The 20,516-nt window shown below is 40.6% G+C and overlaps 1 protein-coding gene and 1 long non-coding RNA gene across 2 annotated transcripts in view; both read right to left on the reverse strand.

Moving 5' to 3' along the window:
- FBXL2 (F-box and leucine rich repeat protein 2) overlaps positions 1 to 11,434 on the reverse strand; it is an 88,149-nt gene extending 76,715 nt beyond the window's left edge. The window contains 1 exon segment of the mRNA XM_082348819.1: positions 11,189 to 11,434. Coding sequence (XP_082204945.1) covers positions 11,189 to 11,419 — 231 coding nt within the window. The 5' untranslated portion in view covers positions 11,420 to 11,434.
- The window catches only part of LOC309608568, a 170,739-nt gene that overhangs the window by 121,849 nt on the left and 28,374 nt on the right, over positions 1 to 20,516 (reverse strand). The window lies entirely within an intron of this gene.

The raw sequence follows: 20,516 nt of genomic DNA on the forward strand, positions 1-20,516 counted from the left end.
AAAGACAGTCTCTTCAATAAATGGTGCTGGGAAAACTGGACAGCCACATGCAAGAGAATGAAACTGGATCCCTGTCTTATACCATACACAAAAATTAACTTAGAATGGATGACAGGCTTTCAATGTAAGATCTGAAAACGTAACACTCCTAGAAAAAAAAAGGCTGTAAGCTCCTTGACATAAGTTATGGAGATGATTTTTTGGACTTGACGCCAAAAGAAAAGGCAACAAAAGCAAAAATAAACAAGTTGGACTACATCAAACTAAAAAGCTTCTGCTCAGACCTAAATAGACATTTCTCCAAAGAAGACATACAGACGGCCACGAAGCACATGAAAAGATGCTCAACATCACTAATTATTAGAGAAATGCAAATCAAAACTACAGTGAGGTATCACCTCACTCCTGTTAGAATGGGCATCATCAGAAAATCTACAAACAACAGATGCTGGAGAGGGTGTGGAGAAAAGGGAACCCTCTTGCACTGTTGGTGGGAATGTAAATTGATACAGCCACTATGGAGAACAGTATGGAGGTTCCTTAAAAAACTAAAAATAGAATTACCATATGACCCAGCAATCCCACTACTGGGCATATACCCAGAAAAAACCGTAATTCAAAAAGACACATGCACCCGAATGTTCATTGCAGCACTATTTACAATAGCCAGGTCATGGAAGCAACCTAAATGCCCATCAACAGACAAATGGATAAAGAAGATGTGGTACATATATACAATGGAATATTACTCAGCCATAAAAAGGAATGAAATTGAGTCATTTGTTGAGAAGTGGATGGATCTAGAGAATGTCATACAGAGTGAAGTAAGTCAGAAAGAGAAAAACAAATATCGTATATTAATGCATGTATGTGGAACCTAGAAAAATGGTACAGATGAGCCGGTTTGCAGGGCAGAAGTTGAGACACAGATGTAGAGAATGGACATATGGACACCAAGGGGGGAAAACTGCATTGGGGTGGGGATGGTGGTGTGCTGAATTGGGCAATTGGGATTGACATGTATACACTGATGTGTATAAAATTGATGCCTAATAAGAACCTGCAGTATAAAAAAACAAACAAACAAAACAACTAATACTAAACTTTCATTGGGTTATTTGTATGGAAAGATGTTAATATAAATGTTTCAGACATTACATGAAATTTCTAAAAATCTTACATTTGTATTTGTGTGGAAATATGTATGGAAATATGTTAATATAAATGTTTCAGACATTATATGAAATTTCTAAAAATCTTACATTTGTATTTGTGTGGAAATATGTATGGAAATATGTTAATATAAGTGTTTCAGACATTACATGAAATTTCTAAAAATCTTATATGTTCTGGTATAATGTTATAAGTAATAATCCTAGTTATTACTTTAAAATGTATATCTCAGAAATAACTAATTTTCTTGTCAACTGCATTATTATGAACCTTCATCAAATCTTTAACAGTGGTCATTTTTAAGTCTTTTGTCATTTACAGACAGTTCTGGGTGTACTCTGATGCTTTTGCAAATATGTTCCTATAAAAGGCTTTCATCTTCAAGAAATTCATGGAAAAGACTCTGACAAGTACAGGTTTCTGGTAACTGTACTGCTGAACTGAATGAATAAGCATTTTCAGAACTCTAATGAAAAACTGATGAACTCATAAAAGTGCTAACAAAAGATCAAGATTAAAAAAAAATCAATTACATGGGACTGAGTGAACTGATGAGGATGAGTATAATTTTTGTGACTTTCTGTCTGAATTAAAAAAAAAAAAATCCCACAAGGACTCAGAGGCAAAGAATATACAAATCAGTTTTCACTGCAAAGTAAAGGAGCTGTTACAGTGGAGGATTGCTGGACTGAATGTCAATATTATGACATAGTATGAGTGTGTTTCAGGTTTGGTAATTGCAATCATTGTTGCTTTTGTTGTGGTCATCCATGTACAATGCTTGGTGTCAGTCTATTTATCTCTTGTAAAAATAAAATACAGTGTGTGTGTGTGAAAAAAATTAAAAAAATAAAAAAATAATAAAAAGCTTCTGCTCAGCAAAGCAAACCATCAACAAAATGAAAATATAACCTACTGAATGATTTTGCAAATCATATATTTGATAAGAAGTTAATATCCAACAAGAAATCCAATTAAAAGATGGGGAAAGGATCTAAGTAGATATCTTTCCAAAGACATACAGATGGCCAACAAGTACATGAATAGGTGCTCAACATCACTAATCATCAGGGAAATACAAATCAAAACCACAATGAGATACCACCTCACACCTGTCAGAATGGCTATTACCAAAAAGACAACAAATAACAAGTGTTGGTGAGAATGTGGAAAAAAGGGAACCCTTATGCACTGTTGGTAGGAATGTAAATTGATGCAGCCACTGTGGAAAACAGTATGGAGGTTCCTCAACAAATTAAAAAATAGAACTACCATACGATCCAGGAATTCCACTTCAGGGTATTTTTCTGAAGAAAACAAAAACATTGTTTCAAAAGATATAGGCACACCTATGTTCACTGAAGCATTATGTACAATAGCCAAGATATGGAAACAACTGAAATGTCTATCAATAAATGAATGGATAAAGAAAATATGGTAGATATATACAATGGAATATTATTCAACCATAAAAAAGAAGGAAAATTTTCACACTTGCAACAACATGGATGGACTTTGAGGGCATTATGCTAAGTGAGATAAGTCACACAATGAAAGACAAATACTTTGAAAGACAAATGATCTTATATGTATAATCATAAAAAAAAATGAGCTCATATATATACAGATTTATGGTTCCAGAGGTGGGGAATGGGAGGGTGGGCAAAATGGGTGAAGGGGGTCAAAAGGTACAAACTTCCAGTTATAACATGAATAAGTCATGGGGATGTAATATACAGCATGGTAACTATAGTTATTAATACTGTATGGCATATTTGAAGGTGCTAGAAGAGTAAATCTTAAAAATTCTCCTCACAAGAAAAAAAATTCTCTAACTATGTATGGTGACAGATGTTAACTAGACTTACTGTGGTGATCATTGTGCAATATATACAAATATCAAATCATTCTGTTGTACAGCTTAAACTAATATGTTATATGTCAATTACACCTGAATTTTTTTAAAGTGATTTACCTCCATATAGGGCAGTTCCTCCTTCAATTAGGTTGCTGGGGAGCGGGGCGGTGGGGGGGGCGGGTATTGAATCCTTTTCATCTCTAGTTGACCTGGGTTTCAGATTTGTTGTAGCATTAGTCAGATTCAGTTCAAGAATGTTTTAAAATATTTTTAGGGTGACATCAGAACCTCACCTTCAGGAGAAGTTGGGATCTGAGCACTAGTAAAACTTCACAGATCTCTTTGAGCTGTACAGCCAGGCTGCTAGCTTTCTGATACGTGAGAGCACTCCCTGTTTTACATTCTGGCTGCCAGCTGGGGAGTACTTTGCTCTGCAGAGGCACCCTCTACTGTCCCTTCCTTAAGAAGCTCTCTCTCTGCCCTGTTACTCTAACTCCACCGTCTGAAAGCCTTTTGGCTTGTCCTGATTGAAAACCTGGAGAGCCACAGAGGGACATTTCTCAGCTCTCCCGCGGGCCCCATCCGTTGTGGCCCTGCCTGACACTTGGTGAAAGCCCCTAGTGCCTCAGAGAGGTTTCTGCTGACTCTCCTGCCCTGCCCCAAGCCTTCAGCGGGCTCCGCGCACCTCAAGGATGTTCTGGGCTCTCTTCCCTTGGCCCCAGCCTCCAGCACACGTCTACATCCATGTACTCAGTGAAGGCCCATGCGAAAGAGAGGTAGGTGCAGCCTAGCTCTGCGGCTGGGGCTCCTCAGGGCTCCAAATGTCACTCCAGCCCCCATGCAGTAAAAGTTTGGCTGATTTCTCCCAGCTGTCTATAGCAGAGTCTTCTTCCTCCTGCTGACCCCACCACGGATGAAAGTTACCTGTGTGTCTCCTTTTTTCTGGGAAGGGCACATTACATCCAGGATTTTAATTCATTTAGATTTCTCTGTTTCCTCAGCTCTCTAGAGGGTTTTTAAAGAACTGTGATTTTCTAGCTTCTCTATCTTTTCCCATTGTTAGGGTAGAAACAGCAATGTCTAATTTTTGCAACTTTCCAAGTCCTAACAGAAAGTGGAAGTCTTTATTACCCATTCTGATGGAAGAAAAACAGACTTGGAGCAGATAAATGACTTGCCCAAGGTTTAGCACTAAAAACAAACAAACCACCAAAAAAAAAAAAAAAACTCAGAAAAACTACAGTATAAACTTGTATCTCCTGACTCCAAGTCTAGGGTTCTTTGTACTGCACAACAGGTAGTAAAGGCTATTTGACTCTGGGGAAGGCATTTAACCTCTCAGTATTTCTAATTTGTAAAATGAAAGGATTGTACTAGAGAAACTCAAAAGTCTCTTCCAAATCTAATTATTTCAAGATTCAATTAAGTTTGTGTTTTTAAAATATCCCACTGTTTCTGAAAACATAATTGTGTGTCTTCAGGTGCCTTTCAATTTTAGATGTCTAATAAGGGTCACAAATTTATCAAGTCCAAAACCAACTCCTTTCTTCATCCCTACGCTAAATTTACTCTTCCCATAGTCTTCATCTCAGCAAATGACAACCTGTTCCTATTGCTCAGGCTCAAATCACTGAACCATCCTTGACTTCCTTTTCTTTTCTATTCCACAGCCAATTCTATGGATGACTGCACCAATAATGTCCTCTCTGGTCTCCTCTGCTCTTGTCCTTTCTCCCCTCCCTCCTACCCCACATGTAATTTCCACATAGCAGATGGAATGGTCCTTTTATAAAATATAAGTCATATTCTGTCATTCTTCTTAAGCTTTACCAATCATTTCCCCTTCCTTCAAAGGGAAAGGCAAACTCCTTTAAATGGCTTATAAGTCCTAGGCAATCTGGTCTCACTGACTACCTTGGTCTTCCCTCTTGCCATGCTCCTGTCTTACTCCACTCCAACCTCACTGTTTTCCTTGCTGTTTCTCCAACACACCAGACAGTGCCCCAGGACCTTTACACTTGTGTCCTTTCCTGAAATGGTCTTTCTCTAGGCATTCCCATGATATATCCTCTGCTCAGATGTCACCTTATCAGAGCGGTCTTCCCTTCCACCTACATAAAAAGCAAGTCCTCCCACTTCTCACCCATCCTGCAAAACTTCCTTTCTCTTACTCAGCTTTTTCTCCAAAGCACTCTTCACCACCTTATCTGTATGTTTATTATCTGTCTTCCCACTGCTAGAACATAAACTCCATGAGGGCAGAGGCTTCCCTGTTTCATTCACTACTGGATACCCACTGCCTAAAACAGTGACTGGCACATAGTGGGACACACAAATATTTGATGGACAGAAAACCATGAGACAGAAAATTTAATAGAAAGACACAATTACACGGGCAGTATTGAGAACTGGAAAAGCTGGGTTTGAACCATGAGTGTGACCCCACAAAAACTTTCCCAATGACTGCCCTGTTCTGCTTCCCTAGACCCCTCTGCTCCAACCACCCCAGTGCTGGAAGTGGCAGTGGCTGAGGTGGACACTACACAGGGTAGAGGTGAGACACAAAATGAGGCAGGGAAGGCAGAAGTAAAAGTGTAGCCCAACCCATGGCTGCCCATATCTGAGCTTTGGTGGTCTGCACTGTTATAAAAAAAAAAAAAAAAAAGCCAAATAAATCCTTCAGGAAGTCATTACACAACATCTTAATAGAGAGTCTGTCATAAAAGAAAAAGAGCTTGCTGGCTTAGCTGAGAAGACACCAAGACTCTTATTCTTGGTGTAGTATGTTCATGCCAGGCACTGGGCACAATCTTTAGTTTGGGAAGAAGCCATGGTGCTATGGTCAAGATGCCAGACTTTGGAGACAGACTAGTTGAGTTCAAATCCTGGCTCTGCCACTCACCAACTATGTGACCTTGGGCAAACTGCCTAATCAACTAGGCCTGTTAAGTAGGTACAATGATGTCAATCTCATAGCGATGTTAGAAGGGTTAAATGAGATAAACGTGAAGTGATCAGCCTAAAACTGGGCACAGTGGAACGGTTCCATGAAAGCGAATTATTGTTACAATTACTAAAAATTATGTGTCCCCCACCCCAGTGCAGCCAAAAGCGAGACCAATTTTGACAAGAATAGAAAAATTAATACATAGAGAAATGTCTTGTCATATCTATTAACACAGATCTCATTATATAATCCCTCTTAACTATACCATGTGATGGCAAAGAGACCAAAACTGCCTGTAAAATAAAATATATTTTATTGTGCTTCTCAACACCTCTGAGAAGTCCTAACCACAGGCAAATACAGAAAGGAAAGGCCAAAATAGGGAGAAAATCCAAATAAAATGAATTAAAATGGGAAAACTGTATGATACGTTATTTTATTATTTACAAAAAATAAATCTGCCTTACGAGCTGAAGTGGTAAGCAATAACAAAAACCTGATGACAAGAGGTATCCCAACGTATATTTTAATCCATATGAATTAAAGTTTAAATAGTTATTTGATGTCTTTTTGTGACAGTTTTAGCATATACAACTAAAATAAATGTGAAATTTTTTATTAGGAAAAATCTCAGAAAATAAAATTTTACTTTTAAAAATAGTTTCATCCCCCAATTCTAAATGGCTTTACATTAAAAGCTGGTCTTATAAATCATACCAATGTTTTCTTAGGTCAGTCTCCCAAGGCAAGAGAAATAAAAACAAAAATAAACAAATGGGACCTAATCAAACTTACAAGCTTTTACACAGCAAAGGAAACCATAGGGGAAAAAAAAAAAAAGAAAAGACAACCTACGGAATGGGAGAAAATATTCGCAAATGATGAGACCAACAAGGGCTTAATCTCCAAAATATACAAACAGCTCATACAACTCAACAACAAAAAAACAAACAACTCAATCGAAAAATGGGCAGAAGGGGACTTCCCTGGCAGTCCAGCGGTTGAGACTTCACCCTCCAATGCAGGGGATGCAGATTTGATCCCCTGTCATGGAGCTAAGATTCCCACATGCCTCATGGGCAAAAAACCAAAACATAAAACAGAAGCAATACTGTAACAAATTCAATAAAGACTTTTAAAAATGGTCCACATCAAAAAAATCTTTTTTAAAAAAAAGAAAAATGGGCAGAAAACCTTAATACAGGGGTCCCCAACCCCCGGGCCACGGACCACTACTGGTCCGTGGCCTGTTAGGAACGGGGCCACACAGCAGAAGGTGAGCAGCAGGCAAGTGAGCGAAGCTTCATATGCCGCTCCCCATCACTCGCATTACCGCCTGAACCATCATATCCCAGCACCTCCCCCTCCACCCCAGTGGAAAAATTGTCTTCCATGAAACCGGTCCCTGGTGCCAAAAAGGTTGGGGACTGCTGCCTTAATAGACATTTCTCCAAAGAAGACATACAGATGGCCAGTAGGCACATGAAAAGATGCTCAACATCACTAATCATTAGAGAAATGCAAATCAAAACTACAGTGAGGTACCACCTCACACCAGTCAGAATGGCCATCATTAAAAAGTCTACAAATAACACGTGCTAGAGAGGTTGTGGAGAAAAGGGAACCCTCCTACACTGTCGGTGGGAATGTAAGTTGGTGCGGCCATTGTGGAAAATAGCATGGAGGGTCCTCAGAAAACTAAAAATCGAATTACCATATGATCCAGCAATCCCACTCCCGGGCATATACCCAGAGAAAACTATAATTCAAAAAGATACATGCACCCCTATGTTCATAGCAGCACTACTCACAATAGCCAAGACATGGAAACAACCTAAATGTCCACTGATGGATGAATGGATAAAGAAGATGTGGTACATATATACAATGGAATACTACTCAGCCATAAAAAAGAATGAAATAATGCCATTTGCAGCAACATGGATACAACCAGAGATTATCATGCTAAGTGAAGTAAGTCAGAAAGAGAAAGACAAATACCATATGATATCATTTATATGTGGAATCTACAATATGACACAAGTGAACCTACCTATGAAACAGAAACAGACTCACAGACATAGAGAACAGACTTGTAGCTGCCAAGGGGGAGGGGGTTAGAGGAGGGATGGAGTGGGAGTTTGGGGTTAGCAGATGCAAACTATTATATATAGAATGGATAAACAACAAGGTTCTACTGTATAGCACAGGGAACTATATCCAATCTCCTGGGATAAATCATAATAGAAAAGAATATTTTAAAAAAAGAATGTCTGTATGTGTATAACTGAGTCACTTTGCTGTACAGCAGAGATTGGCACCACATTGCAAATCAACTGCACTTCAATAAAATTAAAAAAAAAAAAAAAGCTGCTCTTTGTGATTCACAAAAGCAGGTGCCAATTCCTGAGCACAAACTGAAATGACAGTAGAAACTTTAAATGCTATTACAGACATGAGTATGAACCCTAATCCAATATCTGTCTTCACTGATGCCTCTTCATCTCATCTGTGTGAAAGAGGAGAGGAGAGAAGGTTAGGAGTGCCTACTCTGTTCTACAGCATCCAGTCCAGCGCAAAGAACAACAAAATACAAGTAAGTGTTTGTATACATAAGTGCTCAAAACATTAAAATCCAAGTAAGAGAGAAAACTAATTTCCTAACATATAAATAGCATACATATTGAGGAACATATAATGATACACTATACATTATAATCCAAAACCATAAGCAGGTTGTTTTTTTTTTTAATTAATTAATTTACTTATTTATGGCTGCATTGGGTCTTTGTTGCCGCGCACAGGCTTTCTCTAGTTGTGTCGAGCGGTGGCTACTCTTCGTTGTGGTGCGTGGGCTTCTCATTGCAGTGGCTTCTCTGGTTGTGGAGCACGGGCTCTAGGCGCACGGGCTTCAGTAGTTGTGGCACGCGGGCTCAGTAGTTGTGGCTCGCGGGCTCTAGAGCGCAGGCTCAGTAGCTGTGGCACACGGGCTTAGTTGCTCCGCAGCATGTGGGATCTTCCCAGACCAGGGCTCGAACTCGTGTCCCCTTCACTAGCAGGTGGATTCTTAACCACTGAGCCACCAGGGAAGTCCCATAAGCAGGTTCTGAGACAAGATGCCTGGTTTTGAAATCTGGCTGGGTGACTGGGGCAAGTTACTTACCTCTCTGTGCCTCAATTTCCTCATCTCTAAAATGGGGAAAAGGTATTCTCCTCATAAGGTGGTTGTGATGGTTAATTAAGACACGTAAGGTGCTTATAAAAATGTCTCACACATAAAATGTACACAGTAAATATCAGCTCTCATTATTATTTAGAGGCAATAGAAACAAGTGGCTTAACTGAAGAAATTTTCATTGAGAAATAGCTAAGCTGAGTTCCAAAATTCATGTGCAAAGTCATAAATATCAAATGCTAAAGCTGTATGTTTAGATTCAAGCACTTAATGAAGGGTTATGTTATGATCTCGAATACAGTCTGGGGTTACAGAAGCAGCCTCCTCATCCCCGCTGCTATACCAACCATTCCCCTTTTCCCCTGGAGCCCAGGCATCACCTTACCACCCAATTAAATCCCTTCCATGAATTAAATTCTTAATGCTTAAAGATATACAAAAAGCAAAGCATTTCTAAGTTTAGCAAAGCAACCACTAGTACATAAGTACAATAAAATGCTTTTATTTTAGAGTAAATAAAACTCTAAAATTTACAATAGTGAATCAAGGTGGACTGTGGGTCAGGAAGGAAGGGGTAGACAAAGGAGAAGAAAAGGAAAATGGACAACAGGAGGAATATGAGACTTCAGAGAGAAAGCTGTGAATATGTAACTCCTGAATATTCTTTTTCTCCTTCCTATAATCATAAGGGCTTTTCACACAGATAACATGTAAAAGCAAGGCACTGCAACATTTAAAACACTTAGATTTTTGTAATATTCATTTCCTGAAACTCTTGCTGGCTCCATTAATTTTCACTTAAAGCAATTCAGAATTTGAAAGAAACATACACGAAATAAAGAAGGCACTGCTGTTAATTTGTAGGTGATTTTTTTTCCTGCTATCAACAGGCCACACACCTGGCAGTTGTTTTTCCAGAGTCAATGAGATACAGATCATCCACATTCCCTTACTACCTTAATTATTAAGAAAAGACAGAGCTAGCCAGGATTCCAATGAGCAGTTTCTCTCTCCAGAAGGCTGACTGCCACTTGGGGAGCACCCTGCATCCTCAGCTTATTAGCTCTTCCACTAACCCCTGCAGATAAGGAGCAAATCTACACGAAATTACGAACAGTTACAGAAACTGTTTCTCAAACTAGGCATTTTCTTATTCCCCACCCCCGCTCCCTCTCAAATATTCTATACCAAAGGTGTGTCCCCAAGCAGAGAATCCAGCCCCTCTCTTCTTTCACACCCTTTGGAGGCTTCTGGAGAATTCACACATCTGGTTGGCAATTCCCTGAATCCTGCCTATTCAAGCCAATACCTGAGCTGAGTCTTCAGGTTAGGTTTTAAAAAAACGTGCTTAATGGGGACCAGGTGGGAATGTCCATTCACTCTCAAGTTTATTGAATAAAGGTAATGATTTAAGACGTTTACCACTTACTAATTATGAATTGAATCCCTGAGTGAGGGTGCTGCACGCACGAAAAAACTCCAGCTTAATGTCCCCATTTTTAAAAAGGAGGGAGGAATCTCCAAAATTACAAATTTAAATTTCCACATGCTAAAAAACCTGTCAGAATGATGAATTTCAAAGAAATACCTATTTGTATATTGCTAACATAACTGCATAGAAACAAGACAAGAAGAACGTAGACTGCAATATACCGTTGATATGAATATATATGGCATATGATATTCATACATATCCTTTTTTATTTTTTTCTAACCACACCCTCTCCGAGTGGCTTCCTAGGCTCGCCGGGGCCAAACAGCGTCACGCTGTCCGGCGACCGGCCGGTTGGGGGTCCCAGCCAGGCACTCAAAGGTGAGAACGCGGCCCTGGGCAGCGGGCGGGCGCTCCGGCTCTCCAAGGGGTCCCCCTCCCGCGGGTCCGCCCAGTCCTGCCCTGCCCGGCAGCCCCACAGGCCGCAGCCCGGCCTCTCTGCGACCCCGGCGCCGCCCGCCCCAGCCCAGAAGGCGGCCGCCCTGCGACCCAACCCAGGCGGGGAAGGGCCAGGCGGCCGGGCTGCGAGGGCCCCAAACTCACCATGGCCGAAGAGCCACAAGCGCGCCCACAGCCCAGAGTCACACGGCGCCGGCAACGCCCGTTGTCCTGGTGACGCCAACTGGGCGCCCCGCCCCGTCCCCTAGGTGGGCTCAGAGGCGGCCATTGGCTGGTGGACAGCACATGACGCGCAGGGGCGGTGCCCTTCGGACCGCCCCCGCCCCCCACGACTCGGCTCTTGGGCGGGGCCTCTTTGGCTTTCCGCCTCTGCATCTGTCCCTCATCACCCTGATCACCTTGACATCCTTCACCTGACAGATAACCCAGCCGCAGACTGACCTGCTGGGAAAGACCTTTATGGACTTACCTTATTTAGGAAACCTTAAGTTACCTTGATTACACAGGTAACACATGATTATTTGAGACATTTTATTTATCTATTTAAATTTATTTATTTATTTATTTTTGGCTGCGTTGAGTCTTCGTTGCTGCACGTGGGCTTTCTCTAGTTGCGGTAAGCCGGGGCTACTCTTTGTTGTGGTGCGCAGGCTTCTCACTAATGTGGCTTCTCTCGTTGTGGAGCACGGGCTCTAGGTGCACAGGCTTCAGTGGTTGTGGCACGCGGGCTCAGTAGTTGTGGCTCGCGGGCTCTAGAGCGCAGGCTCAGTAGTTGTGGCACACGGGCTTAGTTGCTCCACGGCATGTGGGATCTTCCCGGACCAGGGCTTGAACCGGTGTCCCCTGCATTAGCCGGCGGATTCTTAACCTGTGTGCCACCAGGGAAGTCCTGGAGACATTTTAAACAATAACGAATTACAAAGAATAAAACCACACCAAATCTCAGCACCTGATATAACCACTGCTTATATTTTAGTCTATCTGCTTCCAAGCCTGCAACAAAATGTATATTATTATAATACGTTGTATTCTTGAAAATGGAAGCAAACCATACGCACTTTTATTATCTACTTTTTTCAATTTAAAAATTATCCTTGCGTGCCAATTCATGTCATAGCATTGTATGTATACACTCTAATTTATTAAATCATTCAGCAACTTGTTGGATGTTTTTAATATGGTTGACAGGAACTTTAGATATCCTCAAATCCAGCCCATTAAGTCTATGAAGAGACATACTCAACAGCAGATCTGACATCTCCCCTTGAATGTCTAATAGACATCCCACACTTAAATATAGCCCCAATAAGACTTTTGATCCAAGTTTCTTACTTTCCCTAAACAAATGGACAACTGTAGCCCTCAACAATCAACACCAGAAAGCCCTGTGAAGAGGAAGAGAATTTGTAGTGATGGAAAGTAGATTACTGGTTGTTCACAGCTGGGGGAGGAGTGGTGGAGGAAGAGATAATAACTAAAGGGTATGAGGTTTCTTTTTGAGGTGATGAAAGTGTTCTAAAGTCGACTGTGGTGATGGTTGCACACATCTGTGAATATACTAAAAACCACTGTGTTGTACAGTTTGTGTGAAATGCATAGTATATGAGTTATATTTCAATAAAGCTGTGTGGTTTTTTGTTTTGTTTTGTTTTTATACATTTATTTATTTTAGGCTGAGTTGGGCCTTTGTTGCTGCACGTGGGCTTTCTCTAGTTGCGGCGAGTGGGGGCTACTCTTCGTTGCAGTGCACGGGCTTCTCATTGTGGTGGCTTCTCTTGTTGCAGAGCACCGGCTCTAGGCACGCGGACTTCAGTAGTTGTGGCACGCGGGCTCAGTAGTTGTGGCTTGCAGGCTCTAGAGTGCAGGCTCAGTAGTTGTGACGCATGGGCTTAGTTGCTCCGCGGCATGTGGGATCTTCCCAGACCAGGGCTCGAACCCAGGTCCCCTGCACTGGCAGGTGGATTCTTTTTTTTTTTTTTTTTTTTAATTTATTTATTTTATTTATGGCTGTGTTGGGTCTTCGTTTCTGTGCGAGGGCTTTCTCTAGTTGCGGCAAGCGGGGGCCACTCTTCATAGTGGTGCGCGGGCCTCTCATTATCGCAGCCTCTCTTGTTGCGGAGCACAGGCTCCGGACACGCAGGCTCAGTAATTGTGGCTCACGGGCCTAGTTGCTCCGCGGCATGTGGGATCTTCCCAGACCAGGGCTCGAACCCGTGTCCCCTGCATTGGCAGGCAGATTCTCAACCACTGCGCCACCAGGGAAGCCCAAGCTGTGTTTTTTTTAAAGCTATGTTGTTGCTCATACATACTCTCAACTTTAATTAATCTTGATAATTTGTCTTTGTATCAATATGATATATCCCTCCATGGAACTTTTCACTTTGAATCCATTTATTCTTTTTTCCCCAGCTTTACTGAGGTATAATTGACAATTTAAAATTGTACATATTTAAGGTGTACAACGTGATGATTTGATATATGTATACATTGTGAAATAATGACCACAATTCAGTTAACATACCCATTACCTCACATAGTTACCACTATTTTTCTTTCTCTCTTTCTTTCAGTGATAACTCTTAAGATCTACCTTCTTAGCAAATGTCAAGTACACAAAACAGTATTGTTAACTATATTCACATTGTTATACATTAGATATCCAAAACCTATTCATCTTGCATAACTGAAATTTTGTACCCCTTGACCAGCATCTCCTCATTTCCCTCTACCCCTAACCGCAGGTAACCACCATTCCACTCTCTGCCTCTGTGCGTTTGACTATTTTAGAATGCACATATAAGTGAGATCATGCAGTATTTGTCTTTCCGTGTCCAGTTTCTTTCAATTAGCATAGTATCCTCAAGGTTCATCCATGTCACAAACGGCAGGATTTTCTTCTTTTTAAACACTGAATAACATTCCATTGTATAATATATAGATTTCCCTTTCTAAAAGTTTATATGAATGTATTCATACAATAATTAGGATTTTGAAACTGGCTTCTTAGCACATTTTCAAGATTCATCCAAGTTGTAGCATGTACCAGTACTTCATTCCTTTTTGTGGTCAAATAATATTCCTTGAAAGGATATACCACAGTTTTGCTTATCCATTTGTTCACTGATGGTCATTTCCATCTTTTGGCTGTCGTGAATAATGCTGCTATGAATATTTATGAACACTTTTTTTTGACCGTGCCATGCGGCATACAGGATCTTCCCTGACCAGGGATCAAACCCGTGCCCCTTTCATTGGGAGCACAGAGTCTTAACCACTGGACCTCCAGGGAAGTCCTGAATACATTTTCATACAGACACGTGTTCCTGTTTCTCTTGGGTGTATATCTAGGGTATATATCTAGAAGTAAAATTTCTGGGTCATAAGGTAATAACTCTGTTTCAGCATTTGAGGAACTGCCAGAGTGCTTTCCAAAGTGGCTGCACCATTCTATATTCCCACCAACAGTGTGTAAGGATACCAATTTCTCCACAGCCATGTCATATGTTGAAGAAAAAAGTAGTAAAAATGAAGGCAGTTTAAGACAATTAAAAAATAAGCCACAGATTGGGAGAATGTGTCTGCAAAACACATATCTGATGAAGAACTTGTATCCAGAATATACAAAGCACTTTTAAAACTCAACAATAAGAAAACAAACAACCCAACTTAAAAATGATCAAAAGATCTGAACAGACACTTCATCAAAGAAGATATACAGATGGCAAATAGCATATGAAAAGATAATCAAGGGTGGCCAAGATGGCAAAGTAGGAAGACCCTGAGCTCACCTCCTCCCATGGGCAAACCAAAATCACAACTATTTACAGAGCAACTATCTATGAGAACAAACTAAAGACCAGCAGAAAAGATTTTTCACAACTAAAGATATGAAAAAGGAACCATAATGAGATGGATAGGAGGGGCAAAGATGCAATATAGCCAAGACCCATACCCTCAGGTAGGTAACCCACAAATGAGAGGATGATCATAATTGCAGAAGTTCTCCCCAAGGAGTTAGGGATCCTAGCCTCAGATTGGGCTCACCAGCCTGGGGTCCTGCACCAGGAAAACGAGTTCCCAGAACATCTGGCTTTGAAGGCCAGTGGAGCTTGCATAGGAGAGCCAGAGGGCTGTAGGAAACAAAGACTCTGCTCTTAAAGGGCACACACAAAATCTCACATACTCCAAGACTCGGCTGAGAGGCAGGAATTTCAAAGGAGCCTGGTTCAGATCCATTTGCTGACTTTGGAGAACCTCCCAAAGAGGCAGAAAGCAACTGATACACCTCCTGGGGACACAGATGCTGCTGGTAGCCATTTGGGGGAGCTTGTCCTACCACAGGGACACTGATGCAAGCACCATTCTGGAGTCCTCCCTCCAGCCCAGGGGTCCCCAACCCCTGGGCCACAGACCCGCAACAGTCCATGGCCTGTTAGGAACGGGGCCACGCAGCCAGGAGGTGAGCAGCGGGCGAGCAAGCAAAGCTTCATCTGTATTTACAGCCGCTCCCCATTGCTTGCATTACCACCTGAGCTCTGCCTCCTGACAGATCATCGGTGGCATTAGATTCTCATAGGAGCACGAACCCTGCGGTGAACTGCGCATGCGAGGGATGCAAACCCTACTGTGAAATGCGCGTTCAAGGGATCTAGGTTGGGTGCTCCTTATGAGAATCTAATGCCTGATGATCTGAGGTGGAGCTGAGGCAGTGATGCTAGCGCTGGGGAGCGGCTGCAAATACAGATTATCATTAGCAGAGAGGTTTGACTGTGTGTACATTAAAGTACATGCCCTTAACTCACATCTGTTTGCGCAGCTCTGTGAGGAGATGGACGCAGAGCACACACGTCTTCTCTTATACACAGAAGTGAGGTGGCTTTCTAAAGGTAGATCACTGGCCAGAGTTTTTGAGTTATGAGAGCCACTCCAGAGATTTCTTTTAGAAAAACAGTCACCACTGGCAGCACATTTCAGTGACACAGAATGGGTCGCAAAACTTGCTTACTTGTGTGACATATTCAACCTGCTTAACGAACTCAATCTGTCACTTCAGGGGAGAACGACAACTGTGTTCAAGTCGGCAGATAAAGGGGCTGCATTCAAAGCCAAACTGCATTTATGGGGGCAACAAGTGAATGTTGGGATTCTTGACATGTTTCAAACATTAGCAGAGATTTTGAAAGAGACTCAGCCAAGGCCTTCTTTCTCCCAGCTGGTGCAGGATCACCTATCTCAGCTTTCAAAAGAGTTTGAGCATTTGAGAGTACTTCCCAACCACAAAATACCCCCGAACTGGGAAGGAATGGATCCGCAACCCATTTGTGAATAAGCCAGGTGAATTGACTTTGTCTGTGCTAGAAGAGCATCAACTGCTTGAGATCACAAATGATGGTGACCTTAAAAGTATGTTTGAGACACCTTCAAATCTCCATACGTTCTGGGTTAAAGTTAAGGCAGAATATCCTGAGATTACCACAAAAGCACTGAAAAGCCTGCTTCCATTTCCAACATCCTATCTCTGTGAAGCAGGGTTTTCTGCAGTGACAGCAACCAAAACGGATTACAGAGTAGACTGGACATAAGCAACACACTTTGGGAGTAACTGTCTCCCATCACCCCCAGATGGGACCATCTAGTTGCAGGAAAACAAGCTCAGGGCTCCCACTGATTCTGCATTATGGTGAGTTGTATAATTATTTCATTATATATTACAATGTAATAATAATAGAAATAAAGTGCACAATAAATGTAATGCGCTCAAATCATCCCGAAACCACCACCCATCCCTGGTCCGTGGAAAAATTGTCTTCCACGAAACCAGGTCCTGGTGTCCAAAAGATTGGCAGCCCATTTCAGTGACACAGAATGGGTTGCAAAACTTGCTTACTTATGTAACAGGTAAGGTTGGGGACCCTATTATCTCCAGGGGCTTACCCACCCACCAGCAGGCCGGCAACAGAGCCGGGGTCCCCTGGACTCCAAATAGCCAAAACAATCTTGAGAAAGAAGAACAAAGCTGTAGGAATCACGCTCCCTGATTTCAAACTACACTACAAAGCTACAGTGATCAAAACAGTATGGTACCAGAACAAATACAGACACATAGATCAATGGAACACAACAGAGAGCCCAGAAATGAATCCACACTTATATGGGAAATTAATAACTTGCCCTACAACAAAGGAGTCAAGAATATACAATGAGAAAATGAGAACCTCTTCAATAAATGGTGTTGGGGAAACTGGACAGATACATACAAAAGAATCAAACTGGACTACTCTCTCACACCATACAAAAAAAAAACTCAAAATGGATTAAAGACTTAAGGGAATTCCCTAGCTGTCCAGTGGTTAGGACTCCATGCTCTCACTGCCAAGGGCCCGGGTTCAGTCCCTGGTCGGGAAACTAAAATCACACAAGCCACGCAGTGTGGCAAAAATAATTAATTAATTAATTTTTAAAAAATGTTAAAAAGAACTTAAATATAAGACCTGAAACCATAAAACTCCTAGAGGAAAACATAGGCTGTAAGCTCTTAGTCATTGGTCTTAGTAATGGTTTTTTGGATATGTCTCCCTAGGCAAAGGAAACAAAGGTAAAAATAAACAAATGGGACTATATTAAACTGAACAGCACACAGCAAAGGAGACTATCAACAAAATGAAAAGACCACCTATTGAATGGCAGAAGAGTTTCCAAAGCATGTATCTGATAAGGGGTTAATATCCAAAATATGCAAAGAACTTATACGACTCAACATCAACAAAACAAACAACCCAATTAAAACAAAAACAAACAAACAAACAAAAACGGGCAGAGCACCTGAATAGACATTTTTCTAAAGAACACATTACAGACAGCCAACACGCACAGGAAAAGATGCTCAACATCAATACTCATCAGGAAAATATAAATCATAACCACAATGAGATATCACCTCACACCTGTAAGAATGGCTATTATCAAAAAGACAACAAATAACAAGTGCTGGCAAGGATGTGGAGAAAAGGGAACCCTTGTGCTGTTAATGGGAATGTAAATTGGTACAGACACTGTGGAAAACAGTATGGAGGTTCCTCAAAAAATTAAAAATAGAACTACCATATGATCCAGCAATCCTACTTCTGGGTATTCTTCTGAAGGAAACAAAAACACTAATTTGAAAAGATATATGCACTCTTATGTTCACTGAAACATTACTTACAATAGCCAAGATATGGAAGCAATCTAAGTGGCCATCAACAGATGAATGGATAAAGAACATGTAGTATATAGAGAGAATAGAATAAAACTCAGCTATTAAAAAAAAAATGAAATCTTGACATTTGGGACAACATGAATAGACCTGCAGAGTATTATGCTAAGTGAAACAATAAGTCAGACAGAAAAAGACAAATACTGTATGATATCACTTATATGAGGAATCTAAAAAACAAAACAGATTACCATAACCAAACAGAAGCAGAGTCACAGATACAGAGAACAAACTAGTGATTGCCAGAGGGGAGTGGTGCGGGGGGATGAGTGAAATAGGTGAGGGAGATTAAGAGGTACAAACTTCAAGTTGTAAAATAAATAAATCACAGGAATATAATGTACAGCTTGGGGAATATAGTAACATTGTAATAACTTTGTATTGTAACAGTAACTAGACTTATCATGGTGATTGCTTTGTAATATACAAAAAATATTGAATCACTATGTTGTATACCTGAGAGTATAATATGGTAAGTAAATTATACTTCAATAAAAAAGAAAAGAACAAACTCCACACAGTCAGGTAGCTGCCCACCCCTTAGAGAAGCCTGGAGGTTTATTACCTGGAGAAGGTAAAACAGGTTGGGGAGGAGTAGGAGGTAAGATAAAACAGGTAGGACCCCTTTCTGAAAACAGAGGGATTAGGTAAATGCTTACATGTTGAACAGTAAGTAATCATCTCTTTTTTTTTTAAATTTTTATTGGAGTATAGTTGATGTACAATGTTGTGTTAGTTTCAGGTGTATAGCAAAGTGAATCTGTTATACATATGCATATATCCACCCTTTTTTAAGATTCTTTTCCTACATAGCCCATTACAGAGTATTTAGTAGAGTCCCTGTGCTATACAGTGGGTCCTTATTAGTTACCTATTTTAGATACAATAGTGTGTATATGTCAATCCCAATCTTCCAATTTATCCCTCCCCCTCCCCTTACCCCCTGGTAACCATAAGTTTATTTTCTACATCTTTATTTCTGTTTTGTAGATAAGGTCATCTGTACCTTTTTTTTTTTTTTTTAGATTCCACATATAAGTGATATCATATGATATTTGTCTTTCTCTGTCTGACTTACTTCTCTCAGTATGACAATATCTAGGTCCATCCAGGTTGCTGCAAATGGCATTATTTCATTCTTTTCTATGGCTGAGTAATAGTCCCTTGTATATCTGTACCACATCTCCTTTATCCATTCCTCTGTTGATGGACATTTAGGTTGCTTCCATGTCCTGGCTATTGTAAACAGTGCTGCAATGAACATTGGGGTGCATGTGCCTTTTTGTATTATATCAAATAATTATATCTTTTCGAATTATGGCTTTCTCCGATATATGCCCAGGAGTGGGATTGCTGGATCATATGCTAACCCTACGACTACTAGAGCTCATCAATGAATTTGGTAAAGTTGCAAGATACAAAATTAATACACAGAAATCTCTTGCATTCCTATACACTAAAAATGAAAGATCAGAAAGAGAAATCAAGAAAACAATCCCATTTACCATCTCATCATCAAAAAGAATAAAATACCTAGGAATAAACCTACCTAAGGAGGCAAAAGACCTGTACTCAGAAAACTATAAGATTCCGATGAAAGAAACAAAAGATAACACAAACAGATAGAGAGATATACCATGTTCTTGGATTGGAAGAATCAATATTGTGAAAATGACTATACTACCCAAAGCAATCTACAGATTCAAGGCAATCCCTATCAAATTACCAATGGCATTTTTCACAGAATTAGAACAAAAAACTTCACAATTTGTATGGAAACACAAAAGACCCTGAACAGCCAAAGCAATCTTGAGAAAAAAAATGCAGAACTAGAGGAATCAGGCTCCCTGACTTCAGACTATATTACAAAGCTACAGTAATCAAAACGGTATGTTACTGGCACAAAAACAGAAATATAGATCAATGTAACAGGATAGAAAGCCCAGAGATAAACCCACGCACCTATGGTCACCCAATCTATGACAAAGGAGGCAATAATATACAATGGAGAAAAGACAGTCTCTTCAATAAGTGGTTCTGGGAAAACTGGACAGCTACATGTAAAAGAATGAAATTAGAACGCTCCCTAATACATACATAAAAATAAACTCAAAATGGATTAAAGACCTAAATGTAAGGCCAGATACTATGAAACTCTTAGAGGAAAACATAGGCTGAACACTCGCTGACATAAATCTCAGCAAGATCTTTTTCGAT

Source organism: Balaenoptera borealis (assembly GCF_965194805.1).
Source record: "Balaenoptera borealis genome assembly, chromosome: 12".
NCBI lineage: Eukaryota > Metazoa > Chordata > Mammalia > Artiodactyla > Balaenopteridae > Balaenoptera > Balaenoptera borealis.